Source organism: Cherax quadricarinatus, chromosome 84 (assembly GCF_038502225.1).
Source record: "Cherax quadricarinatus isolate ZL_2023a chromosome 84, ASM3850222v1, whole genome shotgun sequence".
Classification (NCBI taxonomy): Eukaryota; Metazoa; Arthropoda; class Malacostraca; order Decapoda; family Parastacidae; genus Cherax; species Cherax quadricarinatus.
The window spans coordinates 8217496-8244901 of NC_091375.1; the positions used below are offsets into that span (position 1 = coordinate 8217496).

Here is a 27406-nt window from a genome sequence, read left to right on the forward strand (position 1 = left end):
TAGCAGTTCAGGAACAGGTTCCATACGCTGCTTCTACTTGTAGACAACGTCACATTACGGTGTATTACCAGCCTCTTCTCCCCAGGATGTTACCCACAATAGCCGACTAACACCAGGGCACCTACTTACTGCAAGGTCAACAGGTGTAAGGAGACTTGCCCAGCCCTCAAGTCAGTCTCGCTGACCCGTGTTCTTCAAGATTTAAGCCGCAGGTGATGCTGCTCACTGTACTTCATTTGCGTTTTTAACTTGTCTCCATTCTTCGTTCAACGTCAGCTGTTTCAGAATTGCCTCTTCCTGTTTCCGTCTATATAAATTCAATAACTATTTTACTAATTCCTCTTTATTTGCTATGGTATCATTGACCTATGTCACAGCGATGATGCAACTTAAATTTGGCTTAAGAGGAACGTAAGTTCCCCCATCTAATAACATGTTCATTTTCCCCCTATAATCTACCTTGTCCATAATTACTATCACATTTGCTTTGTCTGTTTCGTAAGGTGAAGTTCAGGATCTTTCCTTAACTTTTGTTGACAATTGTTGTTGTAGAGGTCTGAACTTTGTGTTGTAGAGGTCTGAACTTTGTGTTGTAGAGGTCTGAACTTTGTGTTGTAGAGGTCTGAACTTTGTGTTGTAGAGGTCTGAACTTTGTGTTGTAGAGGTCTGAACTTTGTTCAGACCATGAATTAAGGAAAGATCCTGAACTTCACCTTACGAAACAAAGCAAATGTGATAGTAATTATAGACAAGGTAGATTATAGTGAAAAATGAACATATAAGTCGGTGGTACTTTCGTACTATTTACATTTCTAGGATTAATTTTATCTAAAGCACTGTTTTCTAGGGCACTTGTATATTTATAAATTCTTGCTTTACCGTCTACTCCATGGTCACTCGGTAACAAAATAGATACAAATTAAACCTGCATGATGATAAGAACGTAAGAACATAAGAACGAAGGAACACTGCAGCAGGCCTATTGGCCCATGCGAGGCAGGTCCAATAAGGTCACCACAGTTCACCTCATATATATAGTTTTACTTCTATAATAACAATATAACTCAGTGTATATACACTCAGATACATTTACACACGCTCATGCATACACACACACACACACACACACACACACACACACACACACACACACACACACACACTCGATGTGAAGCTAATGAAAGTTCAGTCTGTTCTATAAAGTCCATCTGATGATTGTTCCGTTGGAAACAATATTGTTTCAGGCAGACTGACCACCTCAAAACCTGATTATAAAGGCCTATAAAGGGCTATGGACAAGCTGCAAGCCTTGTCCAGCAACTGGCTCCTGGACCAAGTGTAAAAAGTCATGAAGTTAGGGGAAGGACAAAGAAGACCGCAGAGAGAATACAGGCTAGGGAGCCAAAGACTGCAAACCTCACTCAAGGAAAAGGATCTTGAGTTGAGTATAACACCGGACACATTTCCTGAGGCGCACATCAACCAAATAACTGCTGTAGAATATGGGCGCCTGGCAAACCTAGGTATAGCGTTCTGACACCTCAGTAAGGAATCCGTCAAGACTCTGTACACCGTGTACATCATACCCATATTGAAGTATGCAGCACCAGTTTGGAACCCACACCTGGTCAAGCACGTCAAGAAATTAGAAAAGGTGGAAAGGTTTGCAACAAGACTAGTCCCGGAGCTAAGGGGCATGTCCTACTAGGAGAGGTTAGGGGAAATCAACCTGGCGACACTGGATGACAGGAGAGAGAGGGGGGACATTATAATGACATATAAGATACTGAGAGGAAATGACAAGATGGACAGAGGCAGGATGTTCCAGAGATGGGGCACCTTAAGTCAAGGTGACCTGACCTGACTAGTTTGGGTGCATTGGCTTAAGCTGGTAGGAGACTTGGACCTGCCTCGCATGGGCCAGTAGGCCTGCTGCAGTGTTCCTTCGTTCTTATGTTCTTATGTAACAAGGGGTCATAGTTAAAAGTTGAAGACCCAGATGAGGCACAGAGATGTTAGGAAGTATTTCCTCAGTCATAGAGTTGTCAGAAAGTGGAATAGTCTGGAAAGTGAGAGTGGACCTAGTAGCGACCGGTGAAGAAGTGGGGCCAGGATCTATGACTCGACCCCAGCAACTACAATTAGGTAAGTACAGTTAGGTGAGTCCACACATACACACACACACACACACACACACACAGGCATAAAGTGGAGTATATCAGAGAATAAAATACCAACAACGGTGTATATGTGTATGTATATCTGGGCGTACAGACAGTAGTTACCTCTCAGTGTACATACACAATGTGTCTGACGTGCTACGTTGTGGTGTTACTTATTTAAACATTACATTTCTTCGTAGGTCAACTTTAATATGATTCCCTCACGTTGTCTTCCATTAAGTTTTCTTGTATAACTTGGGAACAGTTCGCCGGATAGGCTTCAAATCTGGTGTTGTGTGACCAGGGTAAGATTCATGCTACTCTTGGCGTGTACAGGGGCTATCTAGTCAATATTACATAAACTAAGCATTAACTTGAAGCTTCTCATCAAATTCAAACTTTCAAAAGTGGAATATCCTACTTAGAAGAAGGTTAGAATTATTATTAGAATGTTTATGCGCCCATTTTTTTTTTAATTTGTTTTAAGATTGTGTATTTTTTTTAGTGAAATGTATGGAATATGTTTGGTGTGAAGAACGTCAGTGTTAACACTAGTGTATCTTACGAGCAACGTGAAATACTGGCAGTTTAGTCTGTGTAAGTACAAATTCGTAAATATAATAATATAATTAAAAATGTTGGATTCGTTGAATTTCGTATACCTGGAGAATGCCTCTTTTGCTCGACTTCAAACTTGAAGTGCTGTTGTGCTTTGCTCAAAGAAAGCTTTCCACTGTTAATTAGCAGCATGATCCCTAATTTGTTACCTTTATCTAAAAATTGGTACTTAGATTTTCCTTAAGGTGTCGTGCTTAAAGGAACATTTAATTTCCTAGTGAACATTTTACCCTTCGGTTTTCTTATTTTATTAAAATGTTTTTGTACCACTAAGAAATTAGGCTATCGTGCTGAAAAATTTAATAGACCTCAAAGATTTTAAAAAATATACAATGTTAATATTATTGGATACGAGGACACCTTTCTGAGACTGCGCAGTGATTGAAACTAAGTCTGGTTCATGTATGTGTTGTGTAAGCAGCAGTTAGAGAAAGGAGTTTTATTTAAAGGAAAAACTGTGACTCATTTGCAGTAGTTGTTTCTGTGTCATGTGAACCACGTCCTGGTAAACTGGCCAAGGTTTGATCTCCTTACTCAATATTTCCATTTTTTTTTTAATCTTACTTCAACTCATTTCAAAGGACGGTCTTTTTTCAAACATCCTCCTTATCCCAGCATGTGATGCAAAACAGAAGGCTAACACCTATGTTGTACCTATTAACTCCTAATGAACAAGGGTAACATATGAAGAATTGAGAATTAGACACGTGTAACATCTGAGTATTTTTATTGTAGACGTTTTGCCATCCAGTGGCTTTATCAGTACAAATTCAAGGACTTAATTGGAAGGCAGTAGAACTATATACAAAGGATGAGGTAATCAGTCCCTCAGCCTTAGAGTTGGTGAAGAGAACCATAGTCGTGAATAGTTTGAAGCACAGGCATGAAGAATGGTGTAATTTGTTCATGACTGTAACCATGTATAGGAGTGAGGCTGATTCATTACCTCTGTAACTTGCCATTTTTGTGACCAGATCTACCTGGAGTTCATTACCTTTGTAACTAGTTCAGCTATCATAACTTTGGGGTCCAGTCACTGGACCCATTATGTACCTTTGTAATCTTTTGACTAACGCCCACAGGATGGGTATGGGGTGCATAATAAAGATATTAAACTAACTAAAGTGGCGTTAGGTGAGGGACGTGTAGCAGACATGGTCACTGGTAGGCGGGATTCCCCAGTGCAAGTAGGTCATACCCGAGGGATGGGCCAGTAGCAGCAGGTGTAAGGAAACGTGCCCATTTCCCTCTACTCCTCCAAGATAGAACCCGGGTCCTTTAACTCTATCACTGATTTAAATCGGGTGATCCAATATCGAGTTTGTTAATTTTTCTTGTTAACATGCAAGGATAATATAAAATAAATATGCAATACGGGTCATCACAGGACCACGTTTGATTATAAGTATGCCAGGCTGTGTATTCAACTTGCTGAAGTTATACTTAGGGTAATCAATTTTATTGATGTAAGTTACATATTCAACGACTGAGACAAATGAACTTTAAACTATAATTTTGTCCCGCTTCTCAGAATCATATGTATACAAATGTAACACGAATCCGTCAACCTGGACAAGTCAGTGTCCGGTCTATCAACTCCGGGAGGCACAAACAATTTTAGCTGGTTTGTTATGATGCCTGTCAATTACACGTCAGTCATTAAAACCAAAATTCACCGGAATACTAATTTCAATGAAACTTAATTCCTTATATGTGAACTAGAGTAAAGTTTCAGTGCATACACCTCTCTGTGTCTATACACTGTGTGGCATCTTGCTTGGATCTACCCTTGACATACCCCTCCTCGTATACTTTCTCTCTGCCCCAGCCACTACCCAGGCCGCCAAGTAGCTTTTTTGTATGACCTTGCTGAAGGTATGCATATAAATACCAGGAACATATGCTTGAACTTTCACACAAGAGTTTACACTTGTAGCGAGACAAGCAGCTCCTTGCCAGTCAACATGAAGCTGGTAAACATTAAGTTTTTCTTTGTTAATGGGATGGCTTTTCTATCATTACAAAATATTTGTTAAAAATATGTTTACAATATGAAGTGATCAACTGGCAAGTATTGAGTTTTTCTCAATACATAGACTAGTGATGGACTCTGAAAAGCAATAAGAACTTTCCCTTATTATATGATTTTTAAATAATGAACAAAATGTGTGACTGAATTTTAACAGATCTCTGTTAAGTGTAAACATATACACCTGGGAAACTTCTACAGTGACTATGGACACAGTGCAGTGAAATTAGTGAGCCACGGTGGTGTCAGTGTTGTGGGAGGAGAGTGTACAAGCTTACTTAATATTACATTGTGTAATGGTATTATCACACCTTGTCTTTTTCCTGAGCCTCAAATATTATTATTACATTTATGGGAATAAAATAATAAATACCCCTCCAGAAAAAAAATATGATAACGTGTGAATGTTAAATGTTTTTTCGGCATGAAATTCACGATTAAAATAAAACACCATTGACCAGTTTGGTTAGAATGTTAATGTTATGATAATTGCAACGAATTATCTTACTTTACCATGCGTTTACTTATCAATTTCCAAATAATATTCTCCAACACATTAACATCTCAGTCTGCTAGGTTGGTTCAAGATTAGGCAGCGTCATAAAGCTTATTATTACTAAATTCATCTATGACATCAATTTGTATTCAGTTAACTGTTAAAAAAAATCAATGTGATAGTGCCTTTGGCTCACAACCGAAGGACCTGAGTTCAATGTAAGGCGAGTGGAGACGTGTGTGTGTCTCCTGCACCTTGTTGCTTAATTGGTTAACTGAGGTTAAAAGTTATCGACAACACAACGGTCATTAAGACTGTGTGTCACCTGTTGACCACCAGTCAATAATATTTCAATCCTTTAACATGGGATTAAACTCGCCGTATATACACTGAGAGACATACAACTTTCTGTGTATGCATATCCTGTGTGATATGCCCGTGTTCACCTGACAGTTAATGGGTACCTGAGTGTTAACAGACTGTTCTGACAGTTAGTGGGTACCTGAGTGTTAATAGACTGTTCTGACAGTTAGTGGGTACCTGAGTGTTAATAGACTGTTCTGACAGTTAGTGGGTACCTGAGTGTTAATAGACTGTTCTGACAGTTAGTGGGTACCTGAGTGTTAATAGATTGTTCTGACAGTTAGTGGGTACCTGAGTGTTAATAGACTGTTCTGACAGTTAGTGGGTACCTGAGTGTTAATAGACTGTTCTGACAGTTAGTGGGTACCTGAGTGTTAATAGACTGTTCTGACAGTTAGTGGGTACCTGAGTGTTAATAGACTGTTCTGGTTCACATGCTAGAGAATCAAGATTAGTAATATGTTTAGATAAGACTGAACTTTGAGAGGATCTGAGGTGGGATAACTCTAGCCTGTTAATGAGCTGAGGTAGGATAACAGATATTATCCTGTTAACGAGCTGAGGTAGGATAACAGATCTTATCCTGTTAATGACTAAAGGTAGAATAACAGATCTTATCCTACTAATGAGCTGAGACAGGATAACAACTCTTATCCGGAAGAGCAGCGAGAGTCTGGTTGATCAGTGGGTTACGACAGTGAACTGACTACGACATAGACACCGACTGGGGACTGGGACTGAACGTGAGACACCAGGGTCTACTTGCAGGGTGTTCCGGGGGTCAACGCCCCCGCGGCCCAGTCCTTGACCAGGCCTCGCGGTGGATCGGGGCATGATCAACCAGGCTGTTACTGCTGGCCGCACAGTCAAACCACAGCCTGGCTGATCGGGTAAGAACAAATTGTGTAGGCAATGTATTATTGTGTCGCTCTAGTGTGGCCTTTTTAAATTTTACAGCACCTGTAGACATTAAGCTCGAAACTAAGCGAAATGTAGTCTGAAATCTGCTAGCGTCTCATTTAAACGTTTCGACCATGTTCTCATAGTGAATGATTTATGAAAAGGTTTCGAACTGACACGTGCAGTCGATAAGCTTCAAACCCAACATACCGAATGACAGGTGGTCGTGGCTACTATCAATAGTTCCAGGAACGACACACCAGCTGGTCGTGGCTATTATCACTGTATTCCCAGGAACGACACACCAGCTGGTCGTGGCTACTACCACATTATTCCCAGGAACGACACACTAGCTGGTCGTGGCTATTATCACTGTATTCCCAGGAACGATATACCGGCTGGTCGTGGCTACTACCACATTATTCCCAGGAACGACACACCAGCTGGTCGTGGCTACTACCACATTATTCCCAGGAACGACACACTAGCTGGTCGTGGCTATTATCACTGTATTCCAAGGAACGACACCGGCTGGTCGTGGCGACTATCACTGCAATCCCAGGAACGACACAGCCGGTCGTGACTACTGTCACTTCATTCCCAGGAACTACACACTAGCTGGTCGTGACTACTATCACTGCTTTCTCAGGAACGACACACCTTCTGTTCCCAGGAACGACACACCTTCTGTTCCCAGGAACGACACACCTTCTGTTCCCAGGAACGACAACTGATAATAGCTTCTATATCTCGTACCATGAAAGACAAAAACATTACAGAATAGCAGAAATCGAGAATAATTTTGAAACAAGGATACAAGTCTTGGTCACCATAGGATCTGGTAAGGAGGGGAGAGAACCACTAGGGAAGGATACATAATTATTAAACTAGGGGTTAAGTAAATAGGGGAGAGGGAGGAATGAGCAGTGGCCCATCCACTATTGTGTGTAACGTAATATGCAATTACGAATGAGTAAGAAGTCTGGCGAGTGAGACGAAAGTATTTAACAGGTGTCAAAGTTCCAACGTATGTTAAGTGACATACACAGCTGAGCATCATAACTGTTTCTAAAACAGTGCCACAGTGGTGCTGTATCACCCACAGTGGTGCTGTATCACCCACAGTGGTGCTGTATCACCCACAGTGGTGCTGTATCACCCACAGTGGTGCTGTATCACCCACAGTGGTGCTGTATCACCCACAGTGGTGCTGTATCACCCACAGTGGTGCTGTATCACCCACAGTGGTGCTGTATCACCCACAGTGGTGCTGTATCACCCACAGTGGTGCTGTATCACCCACAGTGGTGCTGTGTCACCCACAGTGGTGCTTTATCATACACAGTGAAGCTTTATACCCACAGTTGGGTTTCAACACACACAGTGCGGCTGTATCCTCCACAGTGGGTAAGAAAGTGTGGTAAACAGCTTCTAGTGGAGACACAGTGCTTTACGGTAGATAAGAGATAAAGTATTGTACAGTAAATAGGAATATAGCATTATACAATGTCATGGTTACGACCTAAGTATAAATGATAGAGGTTTGTATGTCTAAACAGGTTATCGGGTGTACATGAATCATATACGATACCGACAAAGTCTAGTTACAATCTTCACCTTATGTCCTTGTATTGTGAATATGATGATGGTACACAGTACTGGGAAGTTGATAAGACACATGTGCAACAGTTAGGTATCTTTATTCCGAAACACTTCGCCTACACAGTAAGCTGCTTCCTCTACTGAAGAAGCCTACTGTGCAGGCGAAGCGTTTCGGAATAAGGATATCTAACTGTTGCATATACGTCTTACTTATATCTTTGTACTGATAAAGCCACTGGGTGGCGAGACGTCTACAATTTAAAGATTCCAAAATGTTGTATATATTTGTAATTCTTCAACAGGTTACTGGGTACTTAACTACTATATTATAACATCCTGAACCCGTCTTCCAGACGACTCGATCCTCCAGTCTTCAACCACTCGATGTGATTATTGGTTATTTCCACTGATGTATATACATACTGTCTCCCAGGATATAGTGAATCCGTCTACAATGAATCTTACACTCTCGAAGTACACGATTTAACATTAATAACGAGGCTGTTACTACTGGCCGCACGCAGTCCAACGTACGAACCACAGCCCGGCTGATCCGGCACTGGCTTTAGGTATCTGTCCAGCTCCCTCTTGAAGACAACCAGGAGTCTACTGGTAATGCCCTTATGGCTGGTGGGAGGCTGTTGAAGTCTTGGCACTAGGACATTTATTGTTTTCTCTTTGTGTATAATACTGCCCTTACTTTTCATTGGGCGTATGTTGCATCGCCTGCTAAGTCTTTTGCTTTTGTAGGGAGTAATTTCTGTGTGCAGATTAGGGACCAGTTCCTCTAGGGTTTTCCAGGTGTCGATTATGATGTATCTCTCGCCTGCGCTCCAATGAGTACAAGTCAAGTGCTTCCAAGCGTTCCCAGTAGTTAAGGTGTTTGATGGAATTTATATGTGCAGTAAAGGTCCTCAGCACATTCTCTAGATCTGCAATTTCACCTGCCTTGAATGGAAATGTTAATGTACAGCAGTATTCCAGCCTAGAGAGAACAAGTGATTTAAAAAGGATCATCATTGGCTTGGCACCCCTTGTCTTGAATGTTCTCATTGTCCATCCTATCATTTACCTCGCAGATGTGATAGTGGCATTGTTGTGGTCCTTGAAGGTGAGGTCTTCGGACATTACCACTCCCAGGTCCTTCGCATTACTTTTCCGCTCTATTGTGTAATTAGAGTTTACAGTATACTCAGTTATAGCTATTATTTCCTCCAGTTTTCCATAATGGAGTAGCTGGAATTTGTCTTCATTGAATATCATTTTGTCCTCCGTTGCCCATTGGAAAACTTGGTTTATATTTTCTTGGAGATTTGCCGTGTCCTCAGTGGATGACACTCTCATGCAGATCCTAGTATGGTCTATAAAGGATGATACGGTGCTGTGGTTTACATCTCTGTCTATATCTGATATGAGGATGAGGGACAGGATAGGTGCGAGTACTGTGCCTTGTGGAACAGAGTTCTTCACTATGGCAGCTTCCGATTGAATTCTGTTTATCACATAACATATAAAATACATTGTATCTTTAATTTCGGTTTGCCACTAATATCACTGTACCTCCGCCATTATAGGTTTGTTTTGGTAAGTTTAGTTAGGAAACAGGACAAGCGTTTCTTGCCGTGTGTCTTAGTCATATGATGACCCACAGCTGGAACGTTTGGTCATCTGACCGAGACCTTCCGCAGACTTACCAGTCCATCTCTTTAAAAATTATGATTATGATGATTGTAACATTAATTAATGAAAACGTGATTACTATATTATATTAATTTTCATTGATAACGTTTATAGATGATAAATTAGGCGTATATATATATATATATATATATATATATATATATATATATATATATATATATATATATATATATATATATATATATATATATATATTCATTCCAGCTTGAAAATCATTTACACAATTCATAATAATAATAATAATAATAATTATTATTATTATTGACAAGCACTAACCCCACAAGGGTCCAACAGCGCCTGGGGACTAGAAATCAGACACATCAGTACAATGACTGTTACGTCATGATGACCTTGATGAACGCTGCTCGCTCACGTACACAGAGCTACAGTTCCTCTACACACAGGTGTCGGCATAGATTCTAAGCAGTGTACAGAACGATCATTGCATAGATTTTTAGTCGACTTGTTGGTAAGGGAAAGCAATTGATGTGGTTATACGATGTGTGTGACACGAGCTAACCTCACTACCAAATTATTTAGTGAAATTACTGTCAATTATTAATAATTTAGAAATAAATAACAGAAATAGTGACTAGCAGAATACATTATAAGGAACAAGTTACGTTACAGGTGTGAGGCTAAAATAACATTTTAAAATTTAGTTAGTTTAATATGTTTATTATGCACCCCATACCCATCCAGTGGGCGGTAGTCAAAAGATTAGAGGTACATAATGGGTCCAGGGACTGGGCCTCAAAGTTTTGATAGCTGAGCAAGTTACAGAGGTAATGAATTCACAATTTACAAAGGTAATGAACTCACAATTTACAAAGGTAATGAACTCACAATTTACAAAGGAAATGAACTCCAGGTAGGTCTAGTCACAATCATGACAAGTTACAAAGGTATTTACAGATTACAGAGGTACACAATGGGTCCAGGGACCGGGCTCCAAAGTTTTGATGGCTGAACTAGGTACAAGGTAATGAACTCACAAGTTACAAAGGTAATGAACTCACAAGTTACAAAGGTAATGAATACTGTAAGAATGGTTACTTACGTGTATACATGGCTGCAATCATGAACAAATTTTAGAGTAATGAGCAATTCACACTTCCACACCCGGTCACAACATTTTAAAACACTAGATGACCTTTTTATTTGTACTTTTGATATTAATTTTCCCTAAATTAAATATATATATATATATATATATATATATATATATATATATATATATATATATATATATATATATATATATATATATATATATATAATAAGATCACAGTAAACAGGTGATATCAGAATATGCAAAACAACCACTGTGAAAGAAAAGTGAAATTCCAAGCGTTTTCGTGACTTCTCACATTATCAAGGAACAATGACAATGTGAGAAGTCACGAAAGCTATCCTGCTCCTCAGAGATGATCACCAGGGTAGCACTAAGTTGTCTTGCTCCTCGGAGATGATCACCAGGGTAGCACTAAGTTGTCCTGCTCCTCAGAGATGATCACCAGGGTAGCACTAAGTTGTCCTGCTCCTCAGAGATGATCACCAGGGTAGCACTAAGTTGTCTTGCTCCTCGGAGATGATCACCAGGGTAGCACTAAGTTGTCTTGCTCCTCGGAGATGATCACCAGGGTAGCACTAAGTTGTCCTGCTCCTCAGAGATGATCACCAGGGTAGCACTAAGTTGTCCTGCTCCTCAGAGATGATCACCAGGGTAGCACTAAGTTGTCTTGCTCCTCGGAGAAGATCACCAGGGTAACACTAAGTTGTCCTGCTCCTCGGAGATGATCACCAGGGTAGCACTAAGTTGTCCTGCTCCTCAGAGATGATCACCAGGGTAGCACTAAGTTGTCTTGCTCCTCGGAGATGATCACCAGGGTAGCACTAAGTTGTCCTGCTCCTCGGAGATGATCACCAGGGTAACACTAAGTTGTCTTGCTCCTCGCAGATGATCACTAGGGTAGCACTAAGTTGTCTTGCTCCTCGGAGATGATCACCAGGGTAGCACTAAGTTGTCCTGCTCCTCGGAGATGATCACCAGGGTAGCACTAAGTTGTCTTGCTCCTCGCAGATGATCACCAGGGTAGCACTAAGTTGTCTTGCTCCTCGCAGATGATCACCAGGGTAGCGCTAAGTTGTCCTGCTCCTCGGAGATGATCACCAGGGTAGCACTAAGTTGTCTTGCTCCTCGGAGATGATCACCAGGGTAGCGCTAAGTTGTCTTGCTCCTCGGAGATGATCACCAGGGTAGCACTAAGTTGTCCTGCTCCTCGGAGATGATCAGGTCACCACTAAGCTGACCTGACGAAGTTTATGAGTCTGCGAAACAAGTTCGTAAACTTGTTTGAAAAACATTGTCAGAAAAGGAACTAGCAAACGAGCTAGAAGAAAGTAAAACAGTACAGATAGGAACTAGCAGTTCCATTATGCGTCATAATGTGTCAAGTTAAACATATCTATGGAGAAACTAACAAGGTTAGTAGATTGCAAGATGTTACAGCTAAACTAATGCTAGGCTACTGGTATCTCTGACAGTAAGATGAAGATGGCAATGACAGAGACAAGGCCATACACTGGAACATTATATTTCAGTCTCCAAACATCCAACCTTTCAGAGACACCTCCATGCACACTTTACAAGATATAACACAACACCTTAATGGTAACATATGTAATACATTGAAACTGTATCCACATTTTGCATCTATTATATGAACAAACTGTCTTTATACAGATTGCGTCCCAGTTTTAATCAATTTTTTTAGTGGTAATAAGAAATAACTGTTCTGAGATTGTATTCCTTACTATGATGTGTACAGGAACTATATAAAGAAATCGTAATTTTTTTGTGGTAATTAAATCAATTTAACCACAGCTCAAAATATGAGATTCGGGTGCACAATAAAGTGGTCGTTCAGAAATTAACACTAGGGTAAAACTAGGCTGTCCTCCTCCTCAGAGATGAACACAAGCGTAGCACTAAGCTGTCCTGCTCCTCAGAGATGAACACAAGCGTAACACTAAGCTGTCCTCCTCCTCAGAGATGAACACAAGCGTAGCACTAAGCTGTCCTGCTCCTCAGAGATGAACACAAGCGTAACACTAAGTTGTCCTGCTCCTCAGAGATGAACACAAGCGTAACACTAAGTTGTCCTGCTCCTCAGAGATGAACACAAGCGTAGCACTAAGCTGTCCTGCTCCTCAGAGATGAACACAAGCGTAACACTAAGCTGTCCTACTCCTCAGAGATGAACACAAGTGTAACACCAAGTTGTCCTGCTCTTCAGAGATGAACACAAGCGTAGCACTAAACTGCCCTGCTCCTTAGAGATGAACACAAGCGTAGCACTAAGCTGCCCTGCTCCTCAGAGATGAACACAAGCGTAGCACTAAGCTGCCCTGCTCCTCAGAGATGAACACAAGCGTAGCACTAAGCTGCCCTGCTCCTAAGAGATGAACACAAGCGTAGCACTAAGCTGCCCTGTTCCTTAGGGATGAACACAAGCGTAGCACTAAGCTGCCCTGCTCCTAAGAGATGAACACAAGCGTAGCACTAAGCTGCCCTGTTCCTCAGGGATGAACACAAGCGTAGCACTAAGTTGTCCTGCTCCTCAGAGATGAACACAAGCATAACACTAAGTTGTCCTGCTCCTCAGAGATGAACACAAGCGTAACACTAAGTTGTCCTGCTCCTCAGAGATGAACACAAGCATAACACTAAGTTGTCCTGCTCCTCAGAGATGAACACAAGCGTAACACTAAGTTGTCCTGCTCCTCAGAGATGAACACAAGCGTAACACTAAGTTGTCCTGCTCCTCAGAGATGAACACAAGCGTAACACTAAGTTGTCCTGCTCCTCAGAGATGAACACAAGCGTAACACTAAGCTATCCTGCTCCTCAGAGATGAACACAAGCGTAATACCTCTCGCTGACAACTAATGTATTCATATAAATTCTTAGTAGCTCCGGCAACATCTTTTACCCTTGAAATGCTTCTTCCTGTTCTCCCCTGACTACTAAACTCTCACCAAGCTCTTCACCAAGCTCTCCACCAAGTTCTTCCAGTCGTATACCCACCCTGTGAGATTAGCACTCCAAGATGCACACACTTTTAGTAACATCTGGCGAGGGTCGCACTATTTTTTCCGGGTTCCACTACTCATTAATTAATCTGTCTTGATCCTGTACACCTGGTCTCATGTGTTCTGGCACAAACTCTCTCTCTCTCTCTCTCTCTCTCTCTCTCTCTCTATCTATATATATATATATATATATATATATATATATATATATATATATATATATATATATATATATATATAAAAGAGAGCCAGAACACATGGGACTAGGTGTTAAAGATTACTACAGCTGATTAATTGGTAGTAAAACCTGGAGTTTACCTGAAGAGAGTTCCGGGGGTCAACGCCCCCGCGGCCCGGTCTGTGACCAGGCCTCCTGGTGGATCAGAGCCTGATCAACCAGGCTGTTAGTGCTAGCTGCACGCAATCCAACGTACGAGCCACAGCCCGGCTGGTCAGGAACCAACTTTAGGTGCTTGTCCAGTGCCAGCTTGAAGACTGCCAGGGGTCTGTTGGTAATCCCCCTTATGTATGCTGGGAGGCAGTTGAACAGTCTCGGGCCCCTGACACTTATTGTATGGTCTCTTAACGTGCTAGTGACACCCCTGCTTTTCATTGGGGGGATGTTGCATCGTCTGCCAAGTCTTTTGCTTTCGTAGTGAGTGATTTTCGTGTGCAAGTTCGGTACTAGTCCCTCTAGGATTTTCCAGGTGTATATAATCATGTATCTCTCCCGCCTGCGTTCCAGGGAATACAGGTTTAGGAACCTCAAGCACTCCCAGTAATTGAGGTGTTTTATCTCCGTTATGCGCGCCGTGAAGGTTCTCTGTACATTTTCTAGGTCAGCAATTTCACCTGCCTGAAAGGTGGTGTTAGTGTGCAGCAATATTCCAGCCTAGATAGAACAAGTGACCTGAAGAGTGTCATCATGGGCTTGGCCTCCCTAGTTTTGAAGGTTCTCATTATCCATCCTGTCATTTTTCTAGCAGATGCGATTGATACAATGTTATGGTCCTTGAAGGTGAGATCCTCCGACATGATCACTCCCAGGTCTTTGACGTTGGTGTTTCGCTCTATTTTGTGGCCGGAATTTGTTTTGTACTCTGATGAAGTTTTAATTTCCTCATGTTTACCATATCTGAGTAATTGAAATTTCTCATCGTTGAACTTCATATTGTTTTCTGCAGCCCACTGAAAGATTTGGTTGATGTCCGCCTGGAGCCTTGCAGTGTCTGCAATGGAAGACACTGTCATGCAGATTCGGGTGTCATCTGCAAAGGAAGACACTGTGCTGTGGCTGACATCCTTGTCTATGTCAGATATGAGGATGAGAAACATGATGGGAGCGAGTACTGTGCCTTGCGGAACAGAGCTTTTATATACAGAACAAGCCACACGGGGGATGGAAATCTTGGTCTAGATCTTTCTCACTCACGTGCGTCGTCAGGAGCTCTGTAATGATGCCTGTGTAGCACACGCATGGAAAATAGTTCGATTGTCTAGAGTAGTTGAATGTGTATAAACACCCCTTATTGCGCACATAGAGAGTGCATTGTGTTGACTTGATTAGTATGGGCCAATAGGCCTACCGCAGTGTTCATTCTTATGTTCTCATCTCCAGGTGCCTGGTAGGTACCCACTGGAGGGGCTGACTAGATTGAACTAGTTCCTGTATTTAAGAACATAAGAACGGAGGTACACTACAGCAGGCCTACTGGCCCCTTCTAGGCAGGTCTTCCTCAAATTCAAAACCACTAACAAAATTATTTTTATTATTATTATTATTATTATTATTATTATTATTATTATTATTATTATTATTATTATTATTATCGATGTTACCCAAAGAACAAGCTTTGATAATCCTGCTTACTTATGTGCAAATCCCACTCAAGTTGATCCCCTCTGTTGCATGTCGCCACCCCGCGGCCTGGTGGGTACAGCTCTGGCTTCGCACGGTGAGGGTCCGGGTAGAAACATTGGGCGTGTTGCCTTACACCGGACCCTCACCGTGTGAACCCAGAGCTTTACCCACCAGGTCACGTGACACCGTAAATAATAACAATCTAACTTTCAGAAGTTGAATAAAAATCGTTTACCACATCACATCTGAGTTACACAGATCTCAGTATATGTACATTAAATTTATCTTAATCGCTATTTAGGGAAATTAATCATTCTTAACGATTCACGAAATTGTAATAACACAATTACAAACAAACCACGAACGAGTGGGGATAGAACCCATGGCGAGAGAGTCATAAAACTCACGGCCAGTGCGTGAGCCATTCTTGATAGCCGTGTACAGGTGATATGAGACCTTAATGACCCTAGACCCAGCATTCTATCCTCGCACAGCCTTTCCTCACCTTCCTTCTACTGCAGGAAGCCTTCCTCCTTTCACTTCCGTATCCCGTATGACCTCGCTTCCTTATATATAAACACGGGAACATATGTTAGAGACGTCAGACCACACTAGACAGCAGCAGCAACGCAATATGAGACTGGTAAAGTTTTTTCTCAGTGGATGGGAGGTTTTAATGTTGGAATATGTAAATACGTCAAGAAAAATTCAGGCACAAGCAGTGGGGACTTAATTCAGTGTATATAATAGTATTAATGGTAATTTAATTATGTCTCGATTAAATATTTACGCGCTTGTATTTTTTTTATTGTACTAATAACAGTGAAATAGAATTAACAGTCAATGTTACTGTGACGTCTGTGGAAGTATTACTGTTATACTGTTAAGACAGTGATAATGTTGCTGTTATACTGTTAAGGCAGTAATAATATTACTGTTATACTGTTAAGGCAGTGATAATATTACTGTTATACTGTTAAGGCAGTGATAATATTACTGTTATACTGTTAAGGCAGTGATAATATTACTGTTATACTGTTAAGGCAGTGATAATATTACTGTTATACTGTTAAGGCAGTAATAATATTACTGTTATACTGTTAAGGCAGTGATAATATTACTGTTATACTGTTAAGGCAGTAATAATATTACTGTTATACTGTTAAGGCAGTGATAATATTACTACTGTTATACTGTTAAGGCAGTGATAATATTACTACTGTTATACTGTTAAGGCAGTGATAATATTACTACTGTTATACTGTTAAGGCAGTGATAATATTACTGTTATACTGTTAAGGCAGTGATAATATTACTACTGTTATACTGTTAAGGCAGTGATAATATTACTGTTATACTGTTAAGGCAGTGATAATATTACTGTTATACTGTTAAGGCAGTAATAATATTACTGTTATACTGTTAAGGCAGTGATAATATTACTGTTATACTGTTAAGGCAGTAATAATATTACTGTTATACTGTTAAGGCAGTAATAATATTACTGTTATACTGTTAAGGCAGTGATAATATTACTGTTATACTGTTAAGGCAGTGATAATATTACTACTGCAGTGGCAGTATTACATTACGAATAGTAGGATAACTATTATATTTAGAACAATGGAAGTATAACTATTATATTACTAGAACAGTGGCAGCATAACTATTATAGTGTTACAGCAGTGGAAGTATAACTATTATAGTGTTACAGCAGTGGAAGTATAACTATTATATTGTTAGAGCAGTGGAAGTATAACTATTATACTGTTACAGCAGTGGAAGTATAACTATTATAGTGTTACAGCAGTGGAAGTATAACTATTATAGTGTTACAGCAGTGGAAGTATAACTATTATAGTGTTACAGCAGTGGAAGTATAACTATTATATTGTTAGAGCAGTGGAAGTATAACTATTATATTGTTAGAGCAGTGGAAGTATAACTATTATAGTGTTACAGCAGTGGAAGTATAACTATTATAGTGTTACAGCAGTGGAAGTATAACTATTATAGTGTTACAGCAGTGGAAGTATAACTATTATATTGTTAGAGCAGTGGAAGTATAACTATTATAGTGTTACAGCAGTGGAAGTATAACTATTATAGTGTTACCGCAGTGGAAGTATAACTATTATAGTGTTACAGCAGTGGAAGTATAACTATTATATTGTTAGAGCAGTGGAAGTATAACTATTATAGTGTTACAGCAGTGGAAGTATAACTATTATATTGTTAGAGCAGTGGAAGTATAACTATTATAGTGTTACAGCAGTGGAAGTATAACTATTATAGTGTTACCGCAGTGGAAGTATAACTATTATAGTGTTACAGCAGTGGAAGTATAACTATTATAGTGTTACAGCAGTGGAAGTATAACTATTATATTGTTAGAGCAGTGGAAGTATAACTATTATAGTGTTACAGCAGTGGAAGTATAACTATTATATTGTTAGAGCAGTGGAAGTATAACTATTATAGTGTTACAGCAGTGGAAGTATAACTATTATAGTGTTACAGCAGTGGAAGTATAACTATTATAGTGTTACAGCAGTGGAAGTATAACTATTATATTGTTAGAGCAGTGGAAGTATAACTATTATAGTGTTACAGCAGTGGAAGTATAACTATTATATTGTTAGAGCAGTGGATGTATAATTATTATAGTGTTACAGCAGTGGAAGTATAACTATTATAGTGTTACAGCAGTGGAAGTATAACTATTATAGTGTTACAGCAGTGGAAGTATAACTATTATATTGTTAGAGCAGTGGAAGTATAACTATTATAGTGTTACAGCAGTGGAAGTATAACTATTATATTGTTAGAGCAGTGGAAGTATAACTATTATAGTGTTACAGCAGTGGAAGTATAACTATTATAGTGTTACAGCAGTGGAAGTATAACTATTATAGTGTTACAGCAGTGGAAGTATAACTATTATAGTGTTACAGCAGTGGAAGTATAACTATTATATTGTTAGAACAGTGGAAGTATAACTATTATAGTGTTACAGCAGTGGAAGTATAACTATTATAGTGTTACAGCAGTGGAAGTATAACTATTATAGTGTTACAGCAGTGGAAGTATAACTATTATATTGTTAGAGCAGTGAAAGTATAACTATTATATTGTTAGAGCACTGGAAGTATAACTATTATAGTGTTACAGCAGTGGAAGTATAACTATTATATTGTTAGAGCACTGGAAGTATAACTATTATAGTGTTACAGCAGTGGAAGTATAACTATTATAGTGTTACAGCAGTGGAAGTATAACTATTATATTGTTAAAGCAGTGGAAGTATAACTATTATAGTGTTACAGCAGTGGAAGTATAACTATTATAGTGTTACAGCAGTGGAAGTATAACTATTATATTGTTAGAGCAGTGGAAGTATAACTATTATAGTGTTACAGCAGTGGAAGTATAACTATTATAGTGTTACAGCAGTGGAAGTATAACTATTATATTGTTAGAGCAGTGGAAGTATAACTATTATAGTGTTACAGCAGTGGAAGTATAACTATTATATTGTTAGAGCAGTGGAAGTATAACTATTAGTGTTACAGCAGTGGAAGAATAACTATTATATTGTTAGAGCAGTGGAAGTATAACTATTAGTGTTACAGCAGTGGAAGTATAACTATTATATTGTTAGAGCAGTGGAAGTATAACTATTAGTGTTACAGCAGTGGAAGTATAACTATTATATTGTTAGAGCAGTGGAAGTATAACTATTATACTGTTAGGTAAGACACATATGCAACAGTTAGGTATCTTTATTATGATAATAATTATCATAATAAAGATACCTAACTGTTGCATATGTGTCTTACCTAACAACCTGTCGGTATTTTATACCATTTTAATGTTCAACTATTATACTGTTAGAACAGTGGAAATATTACGTTGCGAGTATTTTTTGTTCGTTGGTGACAACTGGACAGTTGTGTCTTACAGTAACAACCAATATAGTTACAACTGCAGACGTAGCATAGCGTTCTGGCTGTTTACACTGCAAATGTACTTTGCGAAAGGTTTAGGTAAGGTTGGGTTAGGTTTAACTAAGTTACGTAAGGCTGGGTTGGGTTAGGGATAGGCTGAGTTTCTTTAAGATGGATTATGTAAGTTTAGGACAATGTTGTCAGCCCTAACTCGCACGGTCACTGTGGCATTAACATCGACCAAACTAACATAATCTTGTGCATCGCCCTGTACGTCTTCCTTTAACCACATCAAAGATAGGCTTGAAGTGCAAACATATTTTCTAACATTTACAGTTATTGCTGTTTGTCGTGATGTGCATCATGTTATGCTTGGCTCTGGCCCTGCCTGGCCCTCTACCTGATCCGCAAATATTCGGTGGAGGCTTTGGTGGAGGTGACTTTGGATCTCCATGCTTCAGACGCCGTAACTCTAGACGTTGTGGGTTCCGTCGTTTTAACGACCCCGTGTTTAATCCCTTCGGCCTTACTTTTCTTGGACAAGGCTTTCCTGACTTCGACAATGAACGACACCGCCCTCGTTTTGGTGAAGGACACCGTGGTGTCAGTGGAGGACACCGTGGAGGTGTCAATAGTGGACTCAGTGGTGGATTCAGTGGTGGACTCAGTGGTGGACACCGTGGAGGTGCCAGTGGAGGACTTAGTGGTGGACACCGTGGAGGTGCTAGTGGTGGTGGACACCGTGGAGGTGCTAGTGGTGGTGGACACCATGGTGGTGCTAGTGGTGGACACCATGGTGGTGGTGGTGTTGGTGGTCATGCTGCACCTGTCATCGTCGGCCATCATGGCTAATCTTCTCAAACATTCTAACTTATACATAAGATTAAAGTAAGCACAGTTCTAGCTAAGTCAATATTGTTCCTCTACTGCAGTCTGTTGGCTAATTTATTATACTCGCTTGTTCATGTATTTATACATAAAATAACATTAATTTTTTGTAATAAAACTAAACAAATATCGGAAATTTATTTCCTAAACTCTAGCACCATTTTTTTAAGTGAATAAAACAATTTATTTCAGATAATTGACAACTCTACAATGGTCACGAATTAGACACTTCTGAAATATCTGGGTATCTCTATTTACAGAGGTTTCGCCAGCTAGTGGCTTTATCAATACATTACATGCACATGATATGAAGACTGTAGAAATATACACATCAGACAGTCGAAGGTGAGGTAATCAGTCCCTGAGGCCTCAGCCCAGGAGCAAGTGATGTATACCATAGTCTTGAATCTGAAGCACACGCAGGAAGACTGCTGTTTATATACCTGATTTTTGAAGTGGTGGACTGGGTTATCCTGGGTAGATAACCCTCCCCATCCTGGGTAGATAACCCTCCTTACCCTGGGTTATCCTGGGTAGATAACCTTTCCTACCCTGGGTGATCCTGGGTAGATAACCTTCCTTACCCTGGGTGATCCTGGGTAGATAACCTTTCCTACCCTGGGTGAGCCTGGGTAGATAACCTTCCTTACCCTGGGTGATCCTGGGTAGATAACCTTTCCTACCCTGGGTGATCCTGGGTAGATAACCTTCCCTACCCTGGGTGATCCTGGGTAGATAACCTTTCCTACCCTGGGTGATCCTGGGTAGATAACCTTCCCTACCCTGGGTGATCCTGGGTAGATAACCTTTCCTACCCTGGGTGAGCCTGGGTAGATAACCTTCCTTACCATGGGTGATCCTGAGTAGATAACCTTCCCTACCCTGGGTGATCCTGGGTAGATAACCTTCCTTACCCTGGGTGATCCTGGGTAGATAACCTTCCTTACCCTGGGTGATCCTGGGTAGATAACCTTCCTTACCCTGGGTGATCCTGGGTAGATAACCTTCCTTACCCCTGGTTGAAAATCCCAGGAAAGAAATCTTACATTACCTTTCAAGGAGTGAGCACACAAGTCGTAGTGCAGTACATCAATCATAGCCCAGTACACCAATCATCATAGCCCAGTACATCAATCATAGCCCAGTACACCAATCATCATAGCCCAGTACATCAATCATAGCCCAGTACACCAATCATCATAGCCCAGTACATCAATCATAGCCCAGTATATCAACCATCCTAGCCCAGTACATCAATCATCATAGCCCAGTACATCAATCATCATAGCCCAGTACATCAATCATAGCCCAGTACATCAATCTTAGCCCAGTATATCAATCATAGCCCAGTATATCAATCATAGCCCAGTACATCAATCATAGCCCAGTACATCAATCATCATAGCCCTGTACATCAATCATAGCCCAGTATATCAATCATAGCCCAGTATATCAATCATCCTAGCCCAGTACATCAATCATCATAGCCCAGTACATCAATCATAGCCCAGTACACAATCATCATAGTCCAGTACATCAATCATAGTCCAGTATATCAATCATCATAGCCCAGTACATCAATCATCATAGCCCAGTACATCAATCATCATAGCCCAGTACATCAATCTTAGCCCAGTATATCAATCATAGCCCAGTATATCAATCATAGCCCAGTACATCAATCATAGCCCAGTACATCAATCATCATAGCCCTGTACATCAATCATAGCCCAGTATATCAATCATAGCCCAGTACATCAATCATCATAGCCCAGTACATCAATCATAGCCCAGTACATCAATCATAGCCCAGTACATCAATCATAGCCCAGTACATCAATCATAGCCCAGTACATCAATCATCATAGCCCTGTATATCAATCATAGCCCAGTATATCAATCATAGCCCAGTACATCAATCATCATAGCCCAGTACATCAATCATCATAGCCCAGTACATCAATCATCATAGCCCAGTACATCAATCATAGCCCAGTACATCAATCATAGCCCAGTCAACTACCACTATACACATCAACACCTGGTACAACACCCGTCACAGTCAACTACCACTATACACATCAACACCTGGTACAACACCCGTCACAGTCAACTACCGCTATACACATCAACACCTGGTACAACACCCGTCACAGTCAACTACCACTATACACATCAACACCTGGTACAACACCCGTCACAGTCAACTACCACTATACACATCAACACCTGGTACAACACCCGTCACAGTCAACTACCGCTATACACATCAACACCTGGTACAACACCCGTCACAGTCAACTACCACTATACACATCAACACCTGGTACAACACCCGTACAGTCAATCATCATAGCCCTGTATATCAATCATAGCCCAGTACATCAATCATAGCCCAGTACATCAATCATAGCCCAGTACACAATCATCATAGTCCAGTACATCAATCATCTACAACACCCGTCACAGTCAACTACCACTATACACATCAACACCTGGTACAACACCCGTCACAGTCAACTACCACTATACACATCAACACCTGGTACAACACCCGTCACAGTCAACTACCACTATACACATCAACACCTGGTACAACACCCGTCACAGTCAACTACCACTATACACATCAACACCTGGTACAACACCCGTCACAGTCAACTACCACTATACACATCAACACCTGGTAGCTGCTACACTCACAGGTGTTGGTCTTGGTGTTATTTACGTTAGCTAAGATTAAGTTATTTTCTTCTAATATTATTATTATTATTATTGTAACTATAATTGTTATTATTGTTACTAATATTATTATTAATACCTTCGCCAGATGTCTCCACATGACTAACACCTGCATCAGAAGCCAACATAGGACTAACACCTGCATCAGGAGTTACCATAGGATTAATACCTGCATCAGGAGTACCATAGGACTAACACCTGTGTCAGGAGTCACCATACAGTGGTTCCCAAACTGGGGGTAAATTACCCCCTGGGGGTAATTTAACCATTTTTGGGGGGTAATGGAGGGGTGACAGAAAAAAAGTTATGAATTCTGAAAATCAAGAAAACAATGCGGTACCCGGTATGAGGATGATTGTTAACTTTGTCTTAGTATATAAAGTTGTAAAGTAAACCTATTATAAGTAAGTAATAAAGTTAAACCAAATAACAATAAACATCAAAAACTAATATACAGTATTAGAAAAGCAGAAATATATAGCTAAGTGTGAGGAAACCCAAAAGTATTTTGACAAGTATGCTTCAGGACAAAAGTCACTTAGTAGCCCAGATCGACCTGTCCAGTACGCGTCACTCACTTCCTGAGGCTGCCTCTATTTCACACTGTCAGTTTATCTGTGAGCATCAGCCGAGGTAGACATAAGCTGGTATGTATGTGTACTGCCCTGTGCAGTATATAGTTAGTATTTACCCACTGTTACTGTGAATTTGTAGCTATTATTAATTTTATATATATAATGTATGTGTGGTTCTTACGTTTTCAATGGTTTTGCTAGGATTAGCAGACTATGCGAGGCTGTATACGTTCACGTTTAGCCATATATATCAATAATAACAACATTTTGTGAAAGGGGTAACATGCTTTATGTGGCATGTTAAATTGGGTAACAAGCTGAAAAAGTTTGGGAACCACTGGACTAACACCTGTGTCAGGAGTCACCATATGCCTAACACCTGCATCAGGAGTCGAGTCAACATATGCAGATCAAAAACAGTCCCGCCGAGACAGACACTTCATAAAAACATAAGAAAGAAGGAACACTGCAGCAAGCCTACTGGCCCATGCGAGGCAGGTTCAATTCTCCCACCGACTTAAACCAATGTCTTAACCTAGTCAGGTCAGTCACATTCACTTAAGGGAGGAGCACGGTATCTGACCTAGTAGCACAAGCTAGTCAGTTCCAACTCATACTCACCTACACCCACTCATGTATTTATCCAACCTATTTTTAAAACTACACAACGTCTTAGCTTCTATGACGGTACTCGGGAGTTTGTTCCACTCATCCATAACTCAAGTTACCAAACCAGTGCTTTCCTATATCCTTCCTGAATCTGAATTTTTCCAGCTTAAAACCATTGCTGTGAAAATCGCCCAAACAATCCTCAACAATGCCTCAAGAAAGGACAAAGCTCGATTCTTAGCGGTGAAGGCATCACATTCTGAAGATTTTCTTTTGGCCATCCCTCATCCCTCCTTGGGCATCCGCGCTCGATCCTCAAGTCATTCGGATTGGTGTAGCTCTTCGCCTAGCCACCCCCATACTCACCAAATATAGGTGCATTTGAGGCAGGGCGTCAGCTGGTCAATTTGGGCTACATGGTCTCGTCTGTCATATATCGAAAGGGAAGTATGCCAGATACGAAGAGGTCAGTGACATCATCAAGCGAAGACACCACAGCTCGTTGTCCAGCAGAATGGGAATCTAAGGTACTGAGGTCTGACGGAACTGAGAAGGGTCCGAATGGAGTCACCATGCTACCCTAGAAAGATGGTAAGCAGATTGTATGGGACTACACCTGTGCCTCTATACTCCGATCCCAATAGGATCGGAGACTCTCGGAGAGTGGGGCAAGTGTGCTTTCAGATCCCTTAAAAAATTGGGTAACAGTCTCATCACGGATACCTACGAAATTCAGAGTGACCAGCTTCCTTTCCCAGAGACTCAATGTTGCGATCTAGAGAGAAAATGCCTCCAGCAGTCTGGGTACACAACCTACCACCGGGAAGCTGGATGAAATATTTGATATAAAGACTGTGATGTCACATATCCTTCGAATAAAGTTCACAAACATAGCATATATAGAGTGGTAGAAGACAATACTTATATACTCAAACATCTCCGGGGAGAAATCGCCTGAGTTTTCCTTGTTTATTTTCTTCTCTGAGGCTGTGTCTCCCCAGTCAGGTGTAGAGGTGGTATCTCCCTATATGTATATATAAATAACTTATATATACCATGAACAAGCATATGTGTAGGTGTCGTTAATAGGGAAAGCTCTTAAAAGGTATGCTGTATAGCCCTTGTGGCTTAGCGCTTCTTTTTGATTATAATAATAATCTTAAAAGGTATAGTTTTGGAGATAATTGAAATTGAGGGGAAAAATGTAAGGTTCTGCCTGAAAGGCGTCGCTTGTTAGGGTTACTAAAATATGTGTCTAGGATTTTCCTTGTTTGACTTCCTCTAGGAGCCCCAGAGCTAGGCTAAAAGTGAAACACTGTTACAATATTGGCATGTTACATGTGTGTTTGTCGTCATTCATGTCAACAGTACGCCCTTCAACCAGTCTCTCAAGTACATTTTTTTCTTCCATTACAGTTGTTGGCGATTATGGTGGTGTACGTCATGCTGGGTCTGGCTGTGACCCTGCCCAGCCCTGAGCCTTCACCAGAGCCTCAGTTCCCAGGCTTCGGAGGAGGTGGTTTCAACGGCGGTGGCTTCGGATTCCCTGGGCGTAATTTCAGACGCCGTGGCTTCCGTCGTTTGAACGACCCCTTCTTTGATATCTTCGGCACTACTTTTCTGGGTCAAAACTTTGCTTTCTTCGACAATGATAGAGTGAATCGTCGTTTTCCTTTTGGTGGTGGGTTCCGTTCCCCCGTGGGCTCTGGGTTCCGTTCTGGTGGCTCTGGGTTTCGCTCTGGAGGCTCTGGGTTCCGTTCTGGTGGTGGGTTCCGTCCTCTTGGTAGTGGAATCCTTGCTCCTGTGGGTGCTGGGCGTCGAACTTCCGTTGGCTCTGGAATCCGGTCCCCTACTGGTGGTGGACGCCGTCCTATTATTGGTACCGGAAGCCGCGGCTCTATTGGAGCTGGGAGAGGATCCTTTGGTGGTGGGAGAGGTACCTCCATTGGTGCTGGTAGAGGTACTTCCATTGGTGCTGGCAGAGGTGCATCTGTCGGTGCTGGTATCAGAGGTCCTATTGGTGGCGGAGCCCGTGGCTAACCTCACATTCTCAAATGATTAATCAAGCAAAGAAGAGAAGACCAATCTAGTTGTTCAGGCTAGATGTTCCTCAACTGCAGTCTAGTCACTAATTTACAATGGTTAGGTTTTAATAATTTGTTAATATGTAAAATAATATATTAAACGTTTATAATAAAACTAATCCAATGCTTGTAGCTTAATTATACCTTGTATATATGTTACAAAGGTACCAAAATATATATTTTTGAGAACATTACATTTGCTTAAGCTAATCATTAGTAGTGCAATAAAATAAATAAATATAATTATAACCTTAATTTTTAAAGGGGTGGACCGGTAAGCCAGTGGAAGGCCTCGGTCAGATGACCAAAAGCTCCAGTGGCAGATCATCATGTAACTAAGATCCGCGTCAGGAAACACTGGCCCTGTTTCCTGACCAGTCTTACCTAACCTAACCTAAACCTTTGTAGTATAAAAGTGACACAAGACAGGTCATGGACATGTTACTCGTCCAGAAATGTTCTTTCTTCTAGGCTACAGTACTATTCTAATAATGAGAGGGTAACACTAAACCCACAATAGCTATGTTATTAACCTTGGTAATATATACCGACAAATTGGCTTAGTAAGACACGTAAACAAACACCAGGACATATTTATTAGAAAACATTCTGGCCCTAGGACCTTGATCACTTATAATTATTAATAAGCGCATGAGAAATATAAAGCAATCGGGTTCAATCCAAGAAAGGGGAAGAGGGCCGCCGCTTACTTGTCTCGAGAGACCCTCACACCA

At 40.7% G+C, this 27406-nt stretch overlaps 1 protein-coding gene across 4 annotated transcripts in view; it reads left to right on the forward strand.

The window, feature by feature from the left end:
- LOC128704282 (uncharacterized) overlaps positions 1-26811 on the forward strand; it is a 52638-nt gene extending 25827 nt beyond the window's left edge. The window contains exons 1-2 of one of the 4 annotated variants that reach the window (XM_053799418.2): positions 4674-4753; positions 26005-26809. In XM_053799418.2, the coding sequence (XP_053655393.2) occupies positions 4745-4753; positions 26005-26628 (633 nt within the window). In that variant the 5' untranslated portion in view covers positions 4674-4744 and the 3' untranslated portion in view covers positions 26629-26809. Of the gene's footprint in view, positions 1-4673; positions 4754-15842; positions 16471-20110; positions 22045-26004 lie in introns of those variants that run through there. The other 3 variants (XM_070103021.1, XM_053799419.2, XM_070103020.1) reach the window with 3 other exon arrangements.
- The last annotated feature ends 595 nt before the right edge of the window (positions 26812-27406 follow it).